At 45.0% G+C, this 24,054-nt stretch overlaps 1 protein-coding gene across 2 annotated transcripts; it reads left to right on the top strand.

The window, feature by feature from the left end:
- The first annotated feature begins 874 nt into the window (after positions 1-874).
- On the top strand, positions 875-22,668 carry LOC130296687 (probable N-acetyltransferase camello). 2 transcript variants are annotated; one of them, XM_056548616.1, is made up of 2 exons: positions 875-969; positions 21,661-22,668. In XM_056548616.1, exon 2 carries the CDS (start codon positions 21,684-21,686, stop codon positions 22,341-22,343), a length of 660 nt encoding a protein of 219 aa, XP_056404591.1. In that variant the 5' UTR covers positions 875-969; positions 21,661-21,683; the 3' UTR covers positions 22,344-22,668. The 2 variants fall into 2 exon arrangements, with proteins under 2 accessions (XP_056404591.1, XP_056404517.1); XM_056548542.1 differs by lacking the exon at positions 875-969 and adding an exon at positions 14,507-14,595.
- The last annotated feature ends 1,386 nt before the right edge of the window (positions 22,669-24,054 follow it).

Genomic DNA, 24,054 nt, shown 5'->3' with positions numbered 1-24,054 from the left:
ATACATACACATATATATATATATATATATATATATATATATATACACACACACATACATACATATTGTTACATATATCAATATTGTATGATAGGGCCAGATTCATGCTATAAGGATTATACCATAAGGATGCTTTTTAAGAAGACATTGGCCCTCATTTACTATTGCAAACCCGACATGTTTTGTAGGGTTGTGCGCCAGATTCTGTCGCATTGCGCCAGAAATTCTGTCTGCGCCAGAATCTGTCTCACAAATTCTGTCTGCGCCAGAATTTGCGCCAGAATTGAAGAAACCCCGACTAACTCTCCATTTTGCTAAGAAAACCCAAAAAAGGGTGGCCGCCGGGAAAAGGGGGCGTGATCTCCGAAAAGGGGCGTGTTCCTGACATTTTCACAAAAAAACAACATATTTACTAAGGTTTCCACATAAAATGTGGTGGATTTGAGCTGAGGAAAACCCTACAGATCAGAGTGGGTGTAAAAAAAAAAAGCAAAATGTAGGGAAAGTGGAAACTGTAGGGAAACCTTAGTAAATACTGTGGAAAATAAATTGTAGGGAATTAAAACCCACAAAGAAACCTACACAACACTCTTAGTAAATCAGGGTCATTATATTTTAGCCTTCAATTCACCTGGCTGAAACTATTCATGTTGACTGACTTCTCTTCAGGGACAATGGGGGAGATTTAGCAAAACCTGTGCAGAGGAAGAGTGGTGCAGTTGCCCATAGCAGCCAATCAGATCGCTTCTTTCATTTTCCACAGGCCTCTAAAGAGGCCTGTGGAAAATGAAAGAAGCAATCTGATTGGTTGCTATGGGCAACTGCACCACTCTTCCTCTGCACAGGTTTTGATAAATCTCCCCCAGTAGCACTCAGCTCAATACACATGAGAGCCATTGTACTGAAATCTCGACTAACAAGGTTATTCTGTGGAGCCTCTTCTTCTCCCAAGACTTCTGCCATTGTTTGGTAAGGAACCTACCAATAAACTATTGTTTGGCTTATTTGAGATTTGTCAATAAACCCTTAGAAGAGATACACATTTCTTAGAGATGGACTTTTGGTGTCCCATAGGCTCCATTTTAGGCCTTCTGAAAATTCACACAAAATGGTGGATCATATTGCCATGTTATATTAGAAATAGTGATTCATATTTGGGGCTTATAGCATGACATTATGTATATGCTTATATATATGCTTCCTTTCTATGTTTTATGTATATGTTTATATATGTTTACTCTGTTTTATGTATATGTTTATATATGTTTATATAGGTTTACTATATATTTTATGTATATGCTTATATATGTTTACTATATGTTTTATGTATATGCTTATATATGTTTACTATGTTTTATGTATATGCTTATATATGTTTACTATGTTTTATGTATATGCTTATATATGTTTACTATATATGTTATGTATATATAAATATGCTTCCTTTCTATGTTTTATGTATATGTTTATATATATATATATATGCTTTTGTTTTATGTATATGTTTATATATATGCTTTTGTTTTATGTATATGCTTATATATGTTTACTATATATGTTTTATGTATATGCTTATATATGTTTACTATATATGTTTTATGTATGTTTATATATATATATATGCTTTTGTTTTATGTATGTTTATATATGTTTATATATGTTTACTATATATGTTTTATGTATATGTTTATATATGTTTACTATATATGTTTTATGTATGTTTATATATGTTTACTATATATGTTTTATGTATATGTTTATATATGTTTACTATATATGTTTTATGTATATGTTTATATATGTTTTATGTATATGTTTATATATGTTTACTATATATGTTTTATGTATATGTTTATATATGTTTACTATATATGTTTTATGTATATGTTTATTATATATGCTTTTGTTTTATGTATGTTTATTTCCCTTACGTCCTAACAGCAGCACAAGTGGGGAATATCTGCCCCTGTGAACTGGTAGGACAGACGGAATGTTAATGAAGTCAAGCAAATAAAATAGCAATTAATGCCTAATTAGCCCCCACCTCCTACCTATAAGAGGGGACGCTCCCAACAGTGCTTTTTTTTTTCTTTCTGTCCTGTCGGACTGATGGACTGATGGTGCAGCCTCCATAGGCGGCTGTACACATTACTAACCTTTGTCTCCCTCTTGTAGATCAGCTGTTCTGCCGACTCTCTGCATTCTGATCTCTGCAGGTTATGGAGGATTATTCTGTCGGTTTGTTGTAGGAGCCGTGTGTCGCTCCATGCTCTGCTTCTTTATGTTGTATACTCTGTATACTCTGTTACTGCTCTTGTATACTCTGTATACTTTGTTACTGCTCTTGTATACTCTGTATACTCTGTTACTGCTCTTGTATACTCTGTATACTTTCTTGACTGTTACTGCTCTTGTATACTTTGTATACTGTCACTACTTCCATATACTCTGTTACTGTGTCTGTATTCTCTGTATACTTTCTTGGCTGTTACTGCTCCTATATACTCCGTATACTGTCGTTGCTTCTATGTACACTCTGTCTGCTCCATCCTCCTCACTGCTCTGTGTGTTTGCAGTTTATAAAGTTATCCTGTTTGATTTCCCTCAGCTGGCGTCTGATGTCACTCTGGGGGCGGGGCCTAACTCCAATGGCGCCAAATTCAAATCGGAAAGCTCCACTCTGCTGCCGGCTGCCTCTAAGTTGCAGCCTGGTTTGTTTAGGAGCAGCACAGTGGTCAGTGACTAGTCTGCAGTCTGTATATACAGCACTGTGGTCAGTGACCAGTCTGCAGTCTGTGTATATACAGCACAGTGGTCGGTGACTAGTCTGCAGTCTGTGTATATACAGCACTGTGGTCAGTGACCAGTCTGTGTATATACAGCACAGTGGTCAGTGACCAGTCTGCAGTCTGTGTATATACAGTACAGTGGTCGGTGACTAGTCTGCAGTCTGTGTATATACAGCACAGTGGTCAGTGACTAGTCTGCAGTCTGTGTATATACAGCACTGTGGTCAGTGACTAGTCTGCAGTCTGTATATACAGCACAGCAGTCAGTGACTAGTCTGCAGTCTGTGTATATACAGCACTGTGGTCAGTGACCAGTCTGCAGTCTGTGTATATACAGTACAGTGGTCGGTGACTAGTCTGCAGTCTGTGTATATACAGCACAGTGGTCAGTGACTAGTCTGCAGTCTGTATATACAGCACTGTGGTCAGTGACTAGTCTGCAGTCTGTGTATATACAGCACAGTGGTCAGTGACTAGTCTGCACTCTGTATATACAGCACTGTGGTCAGTGACTAGTCTGCAGTCTGTGCATATACAGCACAGTGGTCAGTGACTAGTCTGCAGTTTGTATATACAGCACTGTGGTCAGTGACTAGTCTGCAGTCTGTATATATACAGTACTGTGGTCAGTGACTAGTCTGCAGTCTGTGCATATACAGCACAGTGGTCGGTGACTAGTCTGCAGTCTGTGTATATACAGCACAGTGGTCGGTGACTAGTCTGCAGTCTGTATATATACAGTACAGTGGTCAGTGACTAGTCTGCAGTCTGTATATACAGCACAGTGGTCGGTGACTAGTCTGCAGTCTGTGTATATACAGCACTGTGGTCAGTGACTAATCTGCAGTGTGTGTATATACAGCACAGTAGTCAGTGACTAGTCTGCAGTCTGTGTATATACAGTACTGTGGTCAGTGACTAGTCTGCAGTCTGTGTATATACAGCACAGTGGTCAGTGACTAGTCTGCAGTCTGTGTATGTACAGCAAAGTGGTCAGTGACTAGTCTGCAGTCTGTGTATATACAGCACAGTGGTCAGTGACTAGTCTGCAGTCTGTGTATATACAGCACAGTGGTCAGTGACTAGTCTGCAGTCTGGGCTCCAGGTTCAGATCCCACCTGGACATCTTCCGTAAGGAGCCATCAGTAACACCCATGTGTTCGGGCAGCACAGTAGTCAGTGACTAGCTCCGCCCATCAGTAACATCCATGTGTCCGGGCAGCACAGTGGTCAGTGACTAGCTCCGCCCATCAGTAACATCCATGTGTCCGGACAGCACAGTGGTCAGTGACTAGCTCCGCCCATCAGTAACATCCATGTGTCCGGGCAGCACAGTGGTCAGTGACTAGCTCCGCCCATCAGTAACATCCATGTGTTCGGGCAGCACAGTCGTCAGTAACTAGCTCCGCCCATCAGTAACGTCCATGTGTCCGGACAGCACAGTCGTCAGTGACTAGCTCCGCCCATCAGTAACATCCCTGTGTCCGGGCAGCACAGTGGTCAGTGACTAGCTCCGCCCATCAGTAACATCCATGTGTTCGGGCAGCACAGTCGTCAGTGACTAGCTCCGCCCATCAGTAACATCCATGTGTCCGGACAGCACAGTGGTCAGTGACTAGCTCCACCCATCAGTAACGTCCATGTGTCCGGACAGCACAGTGGTCAGTGACTAGCTCCGCCCATCAGTAACATCCATGTGTCCGGGCAGCACAGTGGTCAGTGACTAGCTCCGCCCATCAGTAACATCCATGTGTCCGGGCAGCACAGTGGTCAGTGACTAGCTCCGCCCATCAGTAACATCCATGTGTTCGGGCAGCACAGTCGTCAGTGACTAGCTCCGCCCATCAGTAACGTCCATGTGTCCGGACAGCACAGTCGTCAGTGACTAGCTCCGCCCATCAGTAACATCCATGTGTCCGGGCAGCACAGTGGTCAGTGACTAGCTCCGCCCATCAGTAACATCCATGTGTTCGGGCAGCACAGTCGTCAGTGACTAGCTCCGCCCATCAGTAACGTCCATGTGTCCGGACAGCACAGTCGTCAGTGACTAGCTCCGCCCATCAGTAACATCCATGTGTCCGGGCAGCACAGTGGTCAGTGACTAGCTCCGCCCATCAGTAACATCCATGTGTCCGGGCAGCACAGTGGTCAGTGACTAGCTCCGCCCATCAGTAACATCCATGTGTTCGGGCAGCACAGTCGTCAGTGACTAGCTCCGCCCATCAGTAACATACATACTTTGTGGATTATAGAGAAGCTTTACTGTGATAGTAATCTTGATGTACAGATTTTTAGTGATCTTTTTGGGTACGTTCCGGCCTCCGCCTTCCCTCCTAGTAGAGGATTTGCATTTATATTTACTTGTTTTCTCTTCTAGATAATGTCGTCTGCTGTGACGGTGACCGTTCTGGGTGCCAGGTGACGTCTCACCACAGACATCTGTGACCCCCATCTGGCGGACACCTATGAATAATCCCAGGTGTCCTTCATGCCGTCCTGCTCTTCTGCCTGAGGCCGAACCATTAGGACGCTGTAATACGGGTAAAGACCTTTGGAGTCTTCAGTCTGCGCCCAGCAGTGAGGACGCCATCACACAGCGGATGAACTTCACTCTTCTGAATCTAGGGGGCAGTGAAATATTTCTTCTCAATTGAAGAAGACCCAGAGACTACTTAATCCATCCGGTCGGGGGACCAGGATGTTGATCTTGGGGAAGCTCCAGAAGCCACCTCTAGGGGCCATGGGGTCCCAAAGTGGACGAGTCTCTCCTCATATGAAGCTAAAGTAAGGCATCCTGAGAAGGTGCCGCTAACCAAAGTGGTTTTACTCCATGTTCCCGATTGCGAGGACTCACTTGGAATGAAGTTCTGCGTCTAAGGTTGACTTAGCGTTTGCATGATTGCCTAAAAGGACCTTGGTCCCTGCTGTGCACAGGACGAACTTGCAGAACCCTAGGGATTAAGGTGTAGAATGCACCTTAAGAAGATCCTACTCTGCCGCTTCTGATTCATTCAGACATTGGTTCCGGCCTCTCAGGATGATAGCCGAGCACAATTTTATTCCATCTTGTAGTGGATTTCTTATGATGCTGCTCTGCAAGGAATGTAAGATTGGCCTTTAAATCTAGGCCTATATCCTGCCAGGAGAAGGCCATCGTGGCTTAAACCTTGGATGCCTCCAAGTATAACGTATGTGCCTCCCTTACAAGCCAGGTCGGCTATTGGGCAGAACTTAATATATATGTAGGGCCTTGCTGATAAAAGCAATGCCCCCCTCAAAACCTTTAGGTGTTGGGGTAACCAAGCTCTAGGATCTAATCCTTTCTTGGCCAATCTAAGCCTCTAAGTGGCCATGGACCTCAGAAAGCGGTCAAGACCGTTTTTTTCTGTGGGACAAGGGACAAGTAGTCCAGCTTATGACTTCCCTCTCATTCCGCTAACACTTCCAAGTGTATTTCCTCCTATTATTCGGACCTCCCATTGGAGGCCATGTAATTTTTTTTCTGGGTACCTGGACAGTTTGTTCCAGATCCCTGGGTCCTTAATGTTATAGGATGGAGTACAACATAGACTTTTATTTCTTTTCCCCAGGAAAAATTTATTTCCACGAAGTTACTTCTGAGAGAAGCATATAGGTTTGTAGGATTCTATCCTGGTATTCAGGAGGAAAGGGGAGGGTCCTCTAGGCGTTTATTCGCCAGTTTTTTTCTTGTCCCAAAGTCTACCGATTCATAAGTAATGATAGTTTTGGATGAAACCATCAAATTCGTATCAGCGTCCTGAGACCAGGAGCCCTGATGGTCACACCAGATTGGTAGGATGCCCACCATCTCATCCCGGTGTGCCAGGTTCACAGGAAATATTCTGAGTGGCATGGAGCCTGGGCGGATGAAGTTCTTCAGTTGGCCACTTTGTCCTTCAGCATCACCTCAGCTCTACATCTTAACCAAGATGGTCATAGCTGTAGTATTCCTCTATAAGAGGTTTGGATATCGTCCTGTTCTTGGACGATTGACTCTTCATGATGCCTTCAGAGGAAATTCTTCATCTTCTCTTCTGCTAGCTCAGTCTTTCTCCAGCAATTTGGCTGGATAATAAAGTGGCATAAATCAGAGATCACCCTCCACACCAGGAGGTTTCTGGGCTTCATAGTAGATCTGCCAATATGACTTTCTCATTCTCCAGGAAGGAAGATGCGTTCCAGAGCAGCAGAGTTTCTCAGGTACCTCGTCGGGTAACCATCTGATGAAGATGTTTGGCCTAATGTCTGCGGCTGTGGACATAGTCCGTGGGCCTTGTGGCATATTCACCCTCTTTTATGGAAGTTCTAAGTATATGGAATCGCCCTCCCAGAGGGCTAGAGATAAGTGCTCCCTGTCATCACAAAGTCTCCACTTCCTGAAGTGGTGGAAGCAGGTCTAAGATGGTGGAAGCAGGTCTTTGATCCAACCCATTTGGATCTTATTGACGACGGATATATCCCTTCTAGGCTGGGGTGCCTATCCACAAGAGGATCTTGGGGTTCTCAAGAGCTGTGATGTCATCCTACCTGAGGAGCTCAGGGTAATCTGGATGGCTCTTTTCTTTTTCCCCCCTTATCAGAAGAAGGCTGTAAGGGTTCGCTCAGTCAACTCTGCGGTTTCCTCCATGAACAGACAGGGAGGCACCAGGTCTCATTTCCTACTCTCAGAGGTAGGTCTAATTCTGTCTTGGGCAGAGCAGAATCTTTTCTCACCCTGGCAGTCCACATTTAGGGGTCCTGAATGCAGCTGTGGATCATAGGATCTGAGGTCTCAGTCCAAAGGGAATTGTCCCTGAGTCAGAAGGTCTTTCATCAGATCACTCTCCGGTGAGGTCGCCCAGACTTAGATCTTATGGCGACAAGATTCAATGCCAAAGTGGAAACATTCTTCCCTGTTTGGGATGACAATCCTCTGGCACTAGACGCTCTGTACATGGAAGTTCAGGCTGGCCTACAACTTTTCCTTCCACTGCCATGATACCAAGGTATTGATGGAAATCCGGCAGTACCATGCCTCAGAGGTCTTGGTTTACCCAGCTCATGTAGATGAGCACGAGGGCACTATTGGAGACTTCCCCCAATGCAGAACCTGGTGTCCCGGGGCACTCAGCTCTGCCTGGATCCAACTCATTCTGACAGCCTGAAGATTGAGGCGTCCCTTCTAGACTCTAGAGGGCTATCATTGGTGGTCTTAAGAACGATCTCACACTCTAGAGCTCCTTCCACAGTCAAGGCCTATGGAGTCAAGCTAACGTTTCTTCAGTGGTGTTCGTCATGAAGTTCCTCAGGACCCTCCACTGTCTGCTATTCTACAGTTTATGCAGGACGGGCTGGATAAGGCCTCAGCCCTTTCTACACTTTAAGGTGAAAATTTCAGCTCTTTCTGAAGCCTTCGGTAGATCGTTACTTTATGAGCGTCTGATTAAGAAGTTCCTTAAGGGAACCAGATGTTTTAAACCTAGTTTCTCAAGACCTAGTCCGTGGTGGGATCTCTCAGCAGCACTTAAGGGGGTGAGTGGTCCCCCCTCTGAGCCCCTGGGAAGAGGTGGAGTTCAGTTTTATTCCTTGGAAAGTGACCTTCTTATTGGCGCTGACATTGGAGAGCTACAATGCCAAGCACTTAGGAAAACGACAGAACCTTTTAGCGTTTGAGCCATGTACTCCATTCCTTCCATTATGCTTTTTGCTCACCTTTCTACCTAAGGTGCCTATAGTATATAAGTCAGTAAGTTGTTACTTACCTGTTTTTATGTCTTTCTCCATCCTCTCCAGGAGTAGGATCCCTCCATGCCCTGAATGTGCCCAGGGGTGAAGAATTATATTGAGCGATCCAGGGAGTTCAGAAGATCGGGGAATCTTCTAATATTTTTTCCTTGGCAGGAATAAGGTATGATGGCCTCCAAGCCTTCCCTGAGTAGGTGGATTAAGGAGGCTATAAAGGAGTCATTTACTTCCAGGATCAGCCTCTTCCCGCCGCTGTCACTGCTCATTCCGGAGCAGTGTCTACTAGCTGGGCCTGTCAGGCCCTTATTCCCTTGGAACAAGTTGTTCCGTAGCCTCCTGCACTCACACTCCACTTTGTGAGTCATTGCAGGATTGACCTCAGGGGTTCGGAAGACACTGCCTTGTGTGGTCTGTTCTGAATTCCATTCAGCCTGAAGTCCCTACCCAATAGGATTACTTCTTGCTAAGTCCCCACTTGTGCTGCTGGTTAGGACGTAAGGGAAGCGTTAATTTCTTAACGTAAATTTGTTTTCTCTTAGTCCTAACAGCAGCACACAAACTTCCCTCCCTTATGTTTCCTTTTTTCCTTTTTTCCTTGTTATATAACGCACTGTTGTTGGGGGAGTGTCCCTTCTTATAGGTAGGAGGTGGGGGCTAATTAGGCATTAATTGCTATTTTATTTGCTTGACTTCATTAACATTCTGTCTGTCCTACCAGTTCACAGGGGCAGATATTCCCCACTTGGGCTGCTGTTAGGACTAAGGGAAAACTAATTTACGTTAATAAATTAACGCATATATGCTTCCTTTATGTTTATATATATATATATATATATATATATATATATATATATATATATATATGCATTTTCTGTTATATATATATATATATATATATATATATATATATATATATGCTTTATGTTTTATGCATGTGTGTGTATATATATATATATATATATATATATATATATATATGCATTTTCTATGTTATGTGCTTTCTCAATATGTTTTATGTATATGTTTATATATATATGTTTACTATATGTTGTATGTATATGCATATATATATATATATATATATATATATATATATATATATATATGCGCTTTATATGTTTTATATATATACACACACACAGCAACAGAAGAATGCAGCAGCACACTGCCAGCACAAAGATCTAGGTGAAACATGAACATGCAGATAAAACATGGAGAGCTATACAGCTATCGTGTAATAGATGCAAATGTGAAACTATGAGATAGTGAGGTACTTAACTCGCAAATTTGTCTCCGCCGGCGGTCAAATAGCTTGGACCGTCCCACCGCGATAAGGTGGCCTCATTGGGATGGACCCTACACTGTGAATATGCCTCTGTGTGAACAGTTCAGTAAGCATGGCAGGATCTGGAACATCCAAGACACCTTATATACACACCTGATAGAGGTGGGTGGGGTGCAAGGCCAACATGGAGGTAGCCACTCCCCCGTATGTGCAATACAGACAAAGAATAAGTCAGCCAGCACTTTAGTTGATACCAAACTATTATATGGACCTGGCCTACAGGTGCACGCTACTAGGCTAAATATACAGCAACAGAAGAATGCAGCAGCACACTGCCAGCACAAGGATATAGGTGAAACATGAACATGCAGATAAAACATGGAGAGCTATACAGCTATGGGTCCGTCCCAATGAGGCCACCTTATCGCGGTGGGATGGTCCAAGCTATTTGTCCGCCTCGCTAAGTGCCTCACTATCTCATAGTTTCACATTTGCATCTATTACACCATAGCTGTATAGCTCTCCATGTTTTATCTGCACGTTCATGTTTCACCTATATCTTTGTGCTGGCAGTGTGCTGCTGCATTCTTCTGTTGCTGTATATTTAGCCTAGTAGCGTGCACCTGTAGGCCAGGTCCATATAATAGTTTGGTATCAACTAAAGTGCTGGCTGACTTATTCTTTGTCTATATATATATATATATATATATATATATATATATATATACTTTCTCTATATGTTTTATGTATATGCTTATATATGTTTACTAAATATGTTTGATGTATATGCTTATATATATGCTTTCTTTATATGTTTATATAGATGCTTTTTCTATATGATATATGCTTTCTCTGTATGTTTTATGTATATGTTTAATGTTTATCTATTACTTTTAGCTTCTAGGCTCTGGGCTCCTATGCAGAATCAGCAACAGTTGATACATAGGTCCCAAAATCAGTGTAACGGTCTACGCCCAGACCACTGCTAACAAGAAACTTACAAAATAAGGCATATAACGACCAAATAAAGATGCAAAAAATCTATTTTATTGAACATATATGCACAACAATACAGACATTTAAAAAACACCTAAAAAGGACAAAATATAACCGGTAGCAAAGTGCAGGAGGACCGACTAAGAGGAGGCTGCACACTTAGCAAGTTATAGCTATGTAGCTGAGGTAAGTAAGATTCAGAGTATTTCATAAAACATAAGGTGGTTGTAACATTAAAGTGCAAATAATACAATACTCAAAGGTTGCCATCCATGGTGCATAAGTAAAGCGCAAAATGCAGAGGTAGAAATACAACAAATACTCTAAACACATGAAAAAAGAAATAAATGACCACAGTGGGACTTGGTCTGAGCGTGTCCCCCCCCCCCACCACCCGACGTTTCGCTGAGGAGCTTCTTCCGGGGTGTGTTTTTCTATAACTTTTTTAGCTTCTGGGCTCCTATGCAGAATCTGCAACAGGGCCCCATGTGCCATTAATAATACTGGTCTCTTATGGGGCAGATGTGTCTTGGGCCCCCTTAGGCACCAGGGCCCTGATGTGACTGATATCTCTGCACCCCCTATAGTTACACCACTAATTTATGTATATGTTTATATATGATTTGGTTATATGTTTTAAGTATTTTGTTTATGAATGTTTTTGTATATGTTCATCTATGTTTTATGTATATATTTATTATCTATGCATATGCTTGTTTTATGTATACCAGTGTGTATATATATATATATCTGTATAAATATTTATGCATATGTTTATGTTTTATTACATTTCCAAAATAAACTTCTTTCATTCCCATCTTTGACCACTCTAAGGGCTAATTTATTTATAGTTTGTATGGAGATCTGTAATATCCTGTAGTATAATTGTGGGATATATTTGTCCTTTATATCGTGGAGGTTTTAGTGACCATAGAACAACTATTCTGGCAAAGTTCTTTATTTCTTTACACAAGATTTATCAATGTGAAGGCAGAAAAAGGTACTAAAAGGCTACTGACCTTACCTACACACAGGACACTCAGGACACACTCACAACTTATGCACAGCTCACACACAGGACACACTCGCAGCTCACACACAGGACACACTCGCAGCTCACACACAGGACACACTCGCAGCTCACACACAGGACACACTCACAGCTCACACACAGGACACACTCACAGCTCACACACAGGACACACTCACAGCTCACACACAGGACACACTCACAGCTCACACACAGGACACACTCGCAGCTCACACACAGGACACACTCGCAGCTCACACACAGGACACACTCACAGCTCACACACAGGACACACTCATAACTTATGCACAGCTCACACACAGGACACACTCACAGCTCACACACAGGACACACTCGCAGCTCACACACAGGACACACTCACAGCTCACACACAGGACACACTCACAGCTCACACACAGGACACACTCAGCTCACACACAGGACACACTCATAACTTATGCACAGCTCACACACAGGACACACTCACAGCTCACACACAGGACACACTCACAGCTCACACACAGGACACACTCACAGCTCACACACAGGACACACTCACCGCTCACACACAGGACACACTCATAACTTATGCACAGCTCACACACAGGACACACTCACAGCTCACACACAGGACACACTCACAGCTCACACACAGGACACACTCACAGCTCACACACAGGACACACTCACAGCTCACACACAGGACACACTCATAACTTATGCACAGCTCACACACAGGACACACTCACAGCTCACACACAGGACACACTCACAGCTCACACACAGGACACACTCACAGCTCACACACAGGACACGCTCACACACAGGACACACTCACAGCTCACAGAGGACACACTCACAGCTCACACACAGGACATGCTCACAGCTCACACACAGGACACGCTCTCGGCTCACACAGAGGACACACTCACAGCTCACACACAGGACACACTTACAGGACACGCTCACAGCTCACACACAGGACACACTCACAGCTCACACACAGGACATGCTCACAGCTCACACACAGGACACGCTCTCGGCTCACACAGAGGACACACTCACAGCTCACACACAGGACACACTTACAGGACACGCTCACAGCTCACACACAGGACACACTCACAGCTCACACACAGGACACACTCACAGCTCACACACAGGACACACTCATAACTTATGCACAGCTCACACACAGGACACACTCACAGCTCACACACAGGACACACTCACAGCTCACACACAGGACACACTCACAGCTCACACAGGACACGCTCACAGAGGACACACTCACAGCTCACAGAGGACACACTCACAGCTCACAGAGGACACACTCACAGCTCACACACAGGACACGCTCACAGCTCACACACAGGACACACTCACAGCTCACACACAGGACACACAACTTCTGCACAGCTCACACACAGGACACACTCACAGCTCACACAGGACACACAGCTCACACAGGACACACTCACAGCTCACAGAGGACACACTCACACACAGGACACACTCACACACAGGACACACTCACAGCTCACACACAGGACACACTCACAGCTCACACACAGGACACACTCACAGCTCACAGAGGACACACTCACAGCTCACACACAGGACACGCTCACAGCTCACACACAGGACACGCTCACAGAGGACACACTCACAGCTCACACACAGGACACGCTCACAGCTCACACACAGGACACTCTCACAGCACACACTCACAACTCACACACTCACAGCTCACACACAGGACACACTCACAGCTCACAGACAGGACACACTCACAGGTCACACAGAGGACACACACAGGACACACTCACAGCTCACACACAGCACACACTCACAGCTCACACACAGGACACACTCACAGGTCACACACAGGACACTCTCACAGCACACACTCACAGCTCACACACAGCACACACTCACAGCTCACACACAGGACACACTCACAGCTCACAGAGGACACACTCACAGCTCACAAACAGGACACACAGCTCACAAACAGCACACACTCACAGCTCACACACAGGACACACTCACAGCTCACACACAGGACACACTCACAGCTCACACACAGGACACACTCACAGCTCACACACAGGACACACTCACAGCTCACACACAGGACACACTCACAGCTCACACAGAGGACACGCTCACAGCTCACACACAGGACACACTCACAGCTCACACACAGGACACGCTCACAGCTCACACACAGGACACACTCACAGCTCACACACAGCACACACTCACAGCTCACACACAGGACACACTCACAGCTCACAGAGGACACACTCACAGCTCACACACAGGACACACAGCTCACAAACAGCACACACTCACAGCTCACACACAGGACACACTCACAGCTCACACAGAGGACACGCTCACAGCTCACACAGAGGACACGCTCACAGCTCACACAGAGGACACGCTCACAGCTCACACACAGGACACACTCACAGCTCACACACAGGACACACTCACAGCTCACAGACAGGACACACTCACAGCTCACAGACAGGACTCTCTCTCTCACAGCTCACACACGGGAGAGGGAGAGAGAGAGAGAGAGATGTCTGTGTACAGTATATAGAGAGGGGAGGGGCTGACTGTCACTTCTCCCTCCCCTATATGGCTTCACAGCAGCTGCAGGATGACAGTAGGGGGAGCAAGGAATTGTGGGTAAGGAACACGCTGCATCCTGGGAAGAGCTGGAGATAGAAGGATCTCAGGTTTGGATACATTATTATTATTATTGTATACTCTGTATTATATTTGATAATGTCTGCAGATGATCTCACCTGAGATGTGCTGTATACATAGTATCACTGTACTCCATGTATATACATCCCCTGCAGATGATCTCACCTGAGATGTGCTGTATATATAACATTATCACTATACTCCATGTATATACATCCCATGCAGATGATCTCACCTGAGATGTGCTGTATACATATTATCACTATACCACATGTATATACGTCCCCTGCAGATGATCTCACCTGAGATGTGTTGTATACATAATATTATCACTGTACTCCATGTATATACATCCCCTGCAGATGATCTCACCTGAGATGTGCTGTATATATATTATCACTATACTCCATGTATATACATCCCCTGCAGATGATCTCACCTGAGATGTGCTGTATACATAATATTATCACTATACTCCATGTATATACATCCCCTGCAGATGATCTCACCTGAGATGTGCTGTATATATATTATCACTATACTCCATGTATATACATTCCCTGCAGATGATCTCACCTGAGATGTGCTGTATATATAATATTATCACTATACTCCGTGTATATACATCCCCTGCAGATGATCTCACCTGAGATGTGCTGTATACATAATATCACTGTACTCCATGTATATACATCCCCTGCAGATGATCTCACCTGAGATGTGCTGTATACATAATATTATCACTATACTCCATGTATATACATCCCCTGCAGATGATCTCACCTGAGATGTGCTGTATACATAATATCACTGTACTCCATGTATATACATCCCCTGCAGATGATCTCACCTGAGATGTGCTGTATACATAATATCACTGTACTCCATGTATATACACCCCCTGCAGATGATCCCACCTGAGATGTGCTGTATACATAATATTATCACTATACTCCATGTATATACATTCCCTGCAGATGATCTCACCTGAGATTTGCTGTATAAAAAATATTATCACTATACTCCATGTATATACATCCCCTGCAGATGATCTCACCTGAGATGTGCTGTATACATAGTATCACTGTACTCCATGTATATACACCCCCTGCAGATTATCTCACCTGAGATGTGCTGTATACATAATATTATCACTATACTCCATGTATATACATTCCCTGCAGATGATCTCACCTGAAATTTGCTGTATATATAATATAATCACTATTCTCCATATATATACTTCCCCTGCAGATGATCTCACCTGAGATGTGCTGTATATATATTATCCCTATACCCCATGTATATACATCCCCTGCAGATGATCTCACCTGAGATGTGCTGTATATATAATATTATCACTATACTTCATGTATATACATCCCCTGCAGATGATCTCACCTGAGATGTGCTGTATACATAATATCACTATAGTCCATGTATATACATCCCCTGCAGATGATCTCACCTGAGATGTTCTGTATACATAATATCACTGTACTCCATGTATATACTTCCCCTGCAGATGATCTCACCTGAGATGTGCTGTATACATAATATTATCACTATACTCCATGTATATACATCCCCTGCAGATGATCTCACCTGAAATTTGCTCGATACATATTATCACTATACTCCGTGTATATACGTCCCCTGCAGATGATCTCACCTGAGATGAGCTGTATACATAATATCAGTATACCCCATGTATATACATCCCCTGCAGATGATCTCACCTGAGATGTGCTGTATACATAATATTATCACTATACTCCATGTATATACATCCCCTGCAGATGATCTCACCTGAAATTTGCTCGATACATAATATTATCACTATACTCGGTGTATATACTTCCCCTGCAGATGATCTCACCTGAGATGAGCTGTATACATAATATCACTATACCCCATGTATATACATCCCCTGCAGATGATCTCACCTGACATGTGCTGTATACATAATATTATCACTATACTCCATGTATTTACATCCCCTGCAGATGATCTCACCTGAGATGTGCTGTATATATAATATTTTCACTATTCTCTATGTATATACATCCCCTGCAGATGATCTCACCTAAAATGTGCTGTATACATAATATTATCACTATTCTCCATGTATATACATCCCCTGCAGATGATCTCACCTGAGTTGTGCTGGATACATAATATCACTGTACTCCAGGTATGTACATCCCCTGCAGATGATCTCACCTGAGTTGGGTTTGTACTATTTCTCCATGACCCCTGTACATCCGGTGTAGCGCAGATAACAGTCCCCTCTTCCCTAGTCACATCTACATGAATTTTTCTCCGTCTCGTTATTGAACATTATTTTTTCTGGATAGAAGGAATGTCCAACGCAGATAGATCAGACAAATTCTTTATTATATCTTGCTTCAGCACATGACAAAGTGACACGTTTCGGCCCTAACGTCGGGCCTTAGTCATACCTAATTAATTTTTCTGTATGAGTAACGGAGAGCCTGGAGGAGACACAGTCCTGACCCCACAGCCACAGCCCTGACCCCACAGTCCTGACCCCACAGCCACAGCCCTGACCCCACAGTCCTGACCCCACAGCCACAGCCCTGACCCCACAGTCCTGACCCCACAGCCACAGCCCTGACCCCACAGTCCTGACCCCACAGCCACAGCCCTGACCCCACAGTCCTGACCCCACAGCCACAGCCCTGACCCCACAGTCCTGACCCCACAGCCACAGCCCTGACCCCACAGTCCTGACCCCACAGCCACAGCCCTGACCCCACAGTCCTGACCCCACAGCCACAGCCCTGACCCCACAGTCCTGACCCCACAGTCACATCCCTGACCCCACAGTCCTGACCCCACGGCCACAGCCCTGACCCCACAGTCCTGACCCCACAGCCCTGACCCCACAGTCCTGACCCCACAGCCACAGCCTTGTCCCCACAGTCGTGACCCTACGTCCACAGCCCTGACCCCACAGTCCTGACCCTACGTCCACAGCCCTGACCCCACAGTCCTGACCCCACGGCCACAGCCCTGACCCCACAGTCCTGACCCCATGTCCACAGTCCTGACCCTACGTCCACAGCCCTGACCCCACAGTCCTGACCCCACGGCCACAGCCCTGACCCCACAGTCCTGACCCCACAGCCACAGCCCTGTCCCCACAGTCCTGACCCCATGTCCACAGTCCTGACCCCACGTCCACAGTCCTGACCCCACGTCCACATTCCTGACCCCACGTCCACAGTCCTGACCCCGCAGTCACAGTCCCCACCCCATAGTCACAGTCCTGACCCCACGTCCACAGTCCCGACCCCACAGTCACAGTCCTGACCCCACAGCCACAGCTGGTAATAGTCTTTCCTGCAGGATGATGGGGGTTATCTCTCACCATGTACAGCTGTGACCCGTGTAGGAAGTTCTTGGAGTCAGATATGTGAGAGAGGAGCTACTCACTGAATTCCGTCTGCAATTCCGGCGCTAGCGGGGTAGTTGTGTTACCAAGTAAGGCACGGATACCAGCCGTAGTAAGACCAATAGGTTTATTTCAGAAGATAGGTAAAACAAACAGGTAGACAACGCGTTTCACGCGTTCCTTCGCTTCATCAGGTCTGAGATGCTAAATAAATGACACTCCTTTTATATCTAAAAAGTATTTGGAAAGTGCGGGAGATAGCCCCGGTCGGTGACGTCACCTGCGGGCCCGAAGTGTATAAACACATGGGCATGTAAATAAATATATAAAAACTAAAATTAAACACATCTAAAATAGGTTAAAAACTCTGTTCTGTTATAACTTATTGCACGTTCAGACAGGATGGTCTGTTTATGATGAGTTTTGATATTTTATAGTAGCGGGGCTGGTGAGATTTGGCGGAGCTGTTGATCGCACTCCCCGAAGTTGCACTGTCCTCCTGGCAAGAGTCAGTGATTGTGCACATGGGCTCGCAGCGCTGACAAGTGGAACAAGCTATCCGGATGCCACTCAGGTTTTAGTTTTGTATGGGGGGCCTGCGATGATAAGCGGAACAAGCTATCTGGATGCCACTCAGGTTTTAGTTTTGTATGGGGGACCTGAGATGATAAGCGGAACAAGCTATCTGGATGCCACTCAGGTTTTAGTTTTGTATGGGGGACCTGAGATGATAAGCGGAACAAGCTATCCCGATGCCGCTCAGGTTTTAGTTTTGTATGGGGGACCTGCGATGATAAGCAGAACAAGCTATCCGGATGCCGCTCAGGTTTTAGTTTTGTATGGGGTACCTGCGATGATAAGCAGAACAAGCTATCTGGATGCCACTCAGGTATTAGTTTTGTATGGGGGACCTGCGATGACAAGCGGAACAAGCTATCCGGATGCCGCTCAGGTTTTAGTTTTGTATGGGGGACCTGCGATGACAAGCGGAACAAGCTATCCGGATGCCGCTCAGGTTTTAGTTTTGTATGGGGGACCTGCGATGACAAGCGGGACAAGCGGAACAAGCTATCCGTATGCTGCTCGGGTTTTAGTTTTGTATGGGGGACCTGTGATGACAAGCGGAACAAGCTATCTGGATGCTGCTAAGGTTTTAGTTTTGTATGAGGGACCTGCGATGCGGTCTAGGGCTTTTTGCTAGTAATCAAACAACATTATTTGGAAAGACTAGCGCATGCCGCGTATATCTAGGTATACAATGATTTTACAGTATAAACAAGTGTATAGGGCAGATGCTATTAGCAAGGGTATAATCTAGAAAGAAGAAGCAGGGATAGTGGAGTGATATAAAACAAGGTCCAGCTCAACTCTCCATGCTCAGTGCTCGGACCGGTGCCCATCTTGGCACCCAACAAGACTAAAACCTGAGAGGCATCCGGATAGCTTGTTCCGCTCGTCATCGCAGGTCTCCCATACAAAACTAAAACCTGAGTGGCATCCGGATAGCTTGTTCTGCTTATTATCGCAGGTCTCCCATACAAAACTAAAACCTGAGAGGCATCCGGATAGCTTGTTCTGCTTATTATCGCAGGTCTCCCATACAAAACTAAAACCTGAGCGGCATCCGGATAGCTTGTTCCGCTTGTCATCACAGGTCCCCCATGCAAAACTAAAACCTGAGCAGCATCCGGATAGCTTGTTCCACTTGTCATCACAGGTCCCCCATACAAAACTAAAACATGGGCGGCATCCGTATAGCTTGTTCCGCTTGTCATCGCAAGTCCCCCATACAAAACTGAACCCGAGCGGCATCCGGATAGCTTGTTCCACTTGTCATCGCAGGTCCCCCATACAAAAATAAAGCATGAGCTTCAGCTGGATAGCTTGTTCCGCTTGTCATCGCAGGTCCCCCATACAAAACTAAAACATGAGCGGCATCCGGATAGCTTGTTTCGCTTGTCAGCGCTGTGAGCCCATGTGCACAATCACTGACTCTTGCCAGGAGGACAGCGCGACATCGGGGAGTGAGATCCGCAGAATCACTCCAGCCCCGCTACTATAAAATATCAAAACTCATCATAAACAGACCATCCTGTCTGAATGTACAATAAGTTATACCATAGCAGAATTTGTAACCTATTTTAGATGTGTTTAATGTTAGATATGTTTGGTTTTATATATTTATTTACATGTCCGTGTGTTTATGTACACTTCTGGCCTGCACTTTTCCATATACTTTTTAGACATAAAAGGAGTGTCATTTGTTTAGTATTTCAGACCTAATGAAGCGAAACGCGTTGTCTACCTGTTTATTTGACCTATCTTCTGAAATAATCCTATTGGTTTTACTATTGCTGGTATCCGTGCCTTACTTGGTACCACAGCTCCCCCGCTAGCACCGGAATTGCAGACGTAATTAAGTGAGTAGCTCCTCTCTCACATATCTGACTCGAGCAAACACACCGCCATCTCTGATAACCGGGAACGGATGCAGTGCTGCAGCGGGGATATCCTTGAGTTTTAACTCATATATGTGACCAACAGTGTTGTGCCTGCAGCGCAACAGTGATAGGTGAGTGCAATATCTCACTATTTCCTCTATAGGTGAAACTGATAGATTCTAAACAGATAATCTTTTCACAATTTTGGATTTAACGGCACTTAGATAGTTTAGGAAGTAATGACATAAATTGACCAGAGATTTGACTACAGCCGTTCCTCTGACCTCTTCTCCCTCATCTTCCTACATCTTATTTATGGCCAAGTAACAGGACACCTATTGTTATCACTCAGATTTTTATTATTATTTCTCCACCTTTTTTACATTCCTGTAATAACCCCGTTACTCCAATGATTATTATTTCTTCTTCTTTTCCATTCTCATCTTCTACTCCTCTTCCTCCTCCTCTTCCTCCTCCTCTTCCTCCTCTTCTTCCTCCTCTTCCTCCTCCTCTTCTTCCTCCTCTTCCTCCTCTTCTTCCTCCTCTTCCTCCTCCTCTTCTTCCTCCTCTTCTTCCTCCTCTTCTTCCTCTTCTTCCTCTTCCTCCTCCTCTTCTTCTCCATTTTTCTCTCCTTTCCTTTACTGTTCATATCTTTTTGTCCTTTTTTCCTGTTTTCCTTTTTTGTCTTTTCCTTCTCCAGTTTCCTCTTCTTCTTTTCCTCCTCCTCCATTTTTTTTCTTCTCCTTCTTCTCCATTTTTCTTCTTTTTCTTCTTTTTTTTCTTCTTTTTCTTCTGCTATTTCTTTCTCCTTTTTCTTCTTTTTCTTTCTCCTTCTCCTCCCTCTTTTTCCTTCTCCTTCTCCTCCCTCTTTTTCTTCCTCCTTCTCCTCCCTCTTTTTCCTTCTCCTTGTCCTCCCTCTTTTTCTTTCTCCTCCCTCTTTTTCTTCTTCTTTTTATTTCTCCTTCTCCTCCCTCCTTTTTCCCCCTCCTATTACTTGGTACACAAAATGTTGCATCTTTTTTTCTCATTGTTTAAAAATCTGCCATTTTCTTACACACACACCAAAAAGTTAAGCCATGTCTGGGCTGGTGTGTGTTTGTGACTTTTAGGAGGTGTTCGCTCAAAAATATGTGCCAAAAACTGTGACTTTTGCAAACCACACTTTTGACAAATGTTCTTTATCAAAGACAGTTTTACCTTTATATTGTTGTTCTCGCTGTCTCCTCTCTACGCAGGCTCTTCCATCGGCTGAGGGACCATGGCTGACTACACCATCCGGGTCTACAAGAACAGGGACTACAATGCGGTCCGTATGCTGTTTGCAGAAGGCATGCTGGAGTACATCCCTGCTACCTGTGCCTATGTGCTGAAGCTCCCCCGGGCCCAGTTTGTCCTCTTCATATCATTCATCACCCTGCTCCTAATATCCAGGTCCTACCTACTATCTCTGGTGAGTCTGGCCATTGTGTTCACCGCAGGCAGGCGCCAACTGAACTCCGAGTATCACCAGTATGTGGAGATGTGTCAGAGAGAAGACTTACTGGACATTGAGGAGTCATACATGGCCAGTAACAACTCTTGTTTCTGGGTGGTTGAGTGTAACAGCAGGGTCATCGGCATGGTGGGTGCCCAGCCGGTCCCCCGCTCTACTGAGGTCATGGTGTTGAGGCGTTTGTCGGTGGCCAAGGACAAGAGACACCAGGGCCTCGCCAGCGCTTTGTGCCACAAGGTTAAAGACTTCGCACGTCAACGGGGCTTCAAAGTGGTGACCTTGGAGACGTCCATGATACAAGTCGCTGCCCATAAATTATATGAAAAATTGGGTTTTCAGAACACGGATGTCAAGATCGTTCCATCTCTTTTGGGAAGATTTGCCAATTTCTCCATCCTGACCTACGAATACAGGATTAAAGAATAGTGGGATGGAGGAGCCCCCACCGCCTCGTGGACTGGACCATGGACAATAACAAGAGTCACCTCACCATGTTACCATAGGCCAGAGAAGGAAGACACTATAGACACTATAGTGGCCGACGAGATCCATCTCATCCTTTGTTTTTATCTTTTTATGTCCACTGGGAAGATAAACTTTTTGGGAAAACCCAAACACTAACTCATATAAGAGATCAGGTCCTCATGAATCCATCAGAGCCGGGGGTGGGTGGCCCTTCTTATTATACAAATGGTTTATTTTTCACAGAGAATGTAATAACTTATCTTAATAAAACACCTACAAATTGTAATTGTCTTGTGAGGAGACTCCTTTGTGGTAGTCTATGGTCGTCAAATGTTGATGGGCTTTCTGGTCATATACAGGTCAATGGTGTGAGGATGAGGCCATGATGGGTGAGATAATAATGGGGTCTTTTTATGATATAAAAAAAAAAACTATGAGATGTAAATCTCTTAAGCTATTGACCATCCATGTTTGGTGATCTAATGCTGCCCACACCAACACCCATGATCCCAGGGTTCCACCATAACCATTTACATTGGTCACTAATAGAACAGATAATAAACCAGAAACATTTTTTGTAACACATCGGGGACCCTTGTTAGATAGTTGATGGACTTCACTGAGACCTTCGATCTCTCCCGACCTTCCCCTACACATGGGTGGTCAGCTTGGTCAAATGTTTCTGTCTTGCCTATGGGGAAGGAAGCGGTAAGCCACAGCCAGACAGCTCTTGCCTCGGCTTATCTCTGGCGGCAGCTTATCTCTCCCAGAATAAAAAGGTTGCACAACAAAAAGCCAGTACACCCCGACCCTTCTCTCCACCAAATCATCTGTCTCTGTGGAAGCCATACATCTTGGACCAGAGGTCTACACACTGTGGACCTCCAGACCTCCAGAACTACAACTCCTGGGAGGTCCACAGTTTGGAGACCCCTGCCTCAGACAGTTGGTTAGTATAAGGGCATCTTTAGATTCAGTAGACCATCTAAGTGTTAACAGCGTCCAATGAAAAGAAGGCAACTCCACTCCATCAATGACTTCACCCCGGGGTCCACTCCTGGAGTTTATATTCTGCATGGAGTGGAGGCAGAACCTTGTTTGCACCTCTCCATGAGGCAACGGTATATGCTGGAGGTCTCTGTTGAGTCTATGGTGCTCTCTAGGTTTTTGTCTCTGCTGCCCCCTTCCTAAAGCAGGGGTATATGTTGGGGGTCTCTGTTAAGTCTATGGTGCTCTCTAGGTTTTTGTCTCTTTTGCCCCCATCTCTGGGGCAGGGGTATATATTGGGGGTCTCTGTTGAGTCTATGGTGCTCTCTAGGTTTTTGTCTTTTCTGTCCCCCTTCCTGAGGCACAGGTATATGTTGGGGGTCTCTGTTGGGTCTATGGTGCTCTCTAGGTTTCTATCTCTCCCCTCCCTTCCCTGAGGCAGGGGTATATGTTGGGGGTCTCTGTTGGGTCTATGGCGCTCACTAGGTTTCTATCTCTTTCCTCTCCTCCCCTCCCCGAGGCAGTGGTATATGTTGGGGTCTCTGTTGGGTCTATGGTGCTCTCTAGGTTTCTATCTCTCCCCTCCTCTACCGGAGGCAGGAGTATATATTGGGGGTCTCTGTTGGTTCTATAGGGCTGTATAGGTTTCTATCTTTCCCCTCCCTGAGGCAGGGGTATATATTGG

This window comes from Hyla sarda, chromosome 1 (assembly GCF_029499605.1).
Source record: "Hyla sarda isolate aHylSar1 chromosome 1, aHylSar1.hap1, whole genome shotgun sequence".
In the NCBI taxonomy this organism is placed as follows: Eukaryota; Metazoa; Chordata; class Amphibia; order Anura; family Hylidae; genus Hyla; species Hyla sarda.
This window is presented reverse-complemented; position numbering and strand designations above follow the sequence as displayed.

What these genes read in the sequence shown, in the direction of transcription:
- LOC130296687 (XM_056548616.1), top strand. Translation starts at nt 21,684, where the DNA reads ATGGCTGACTACACCATCCGGGTCTACAAGAACAGGGACTACAATGCG.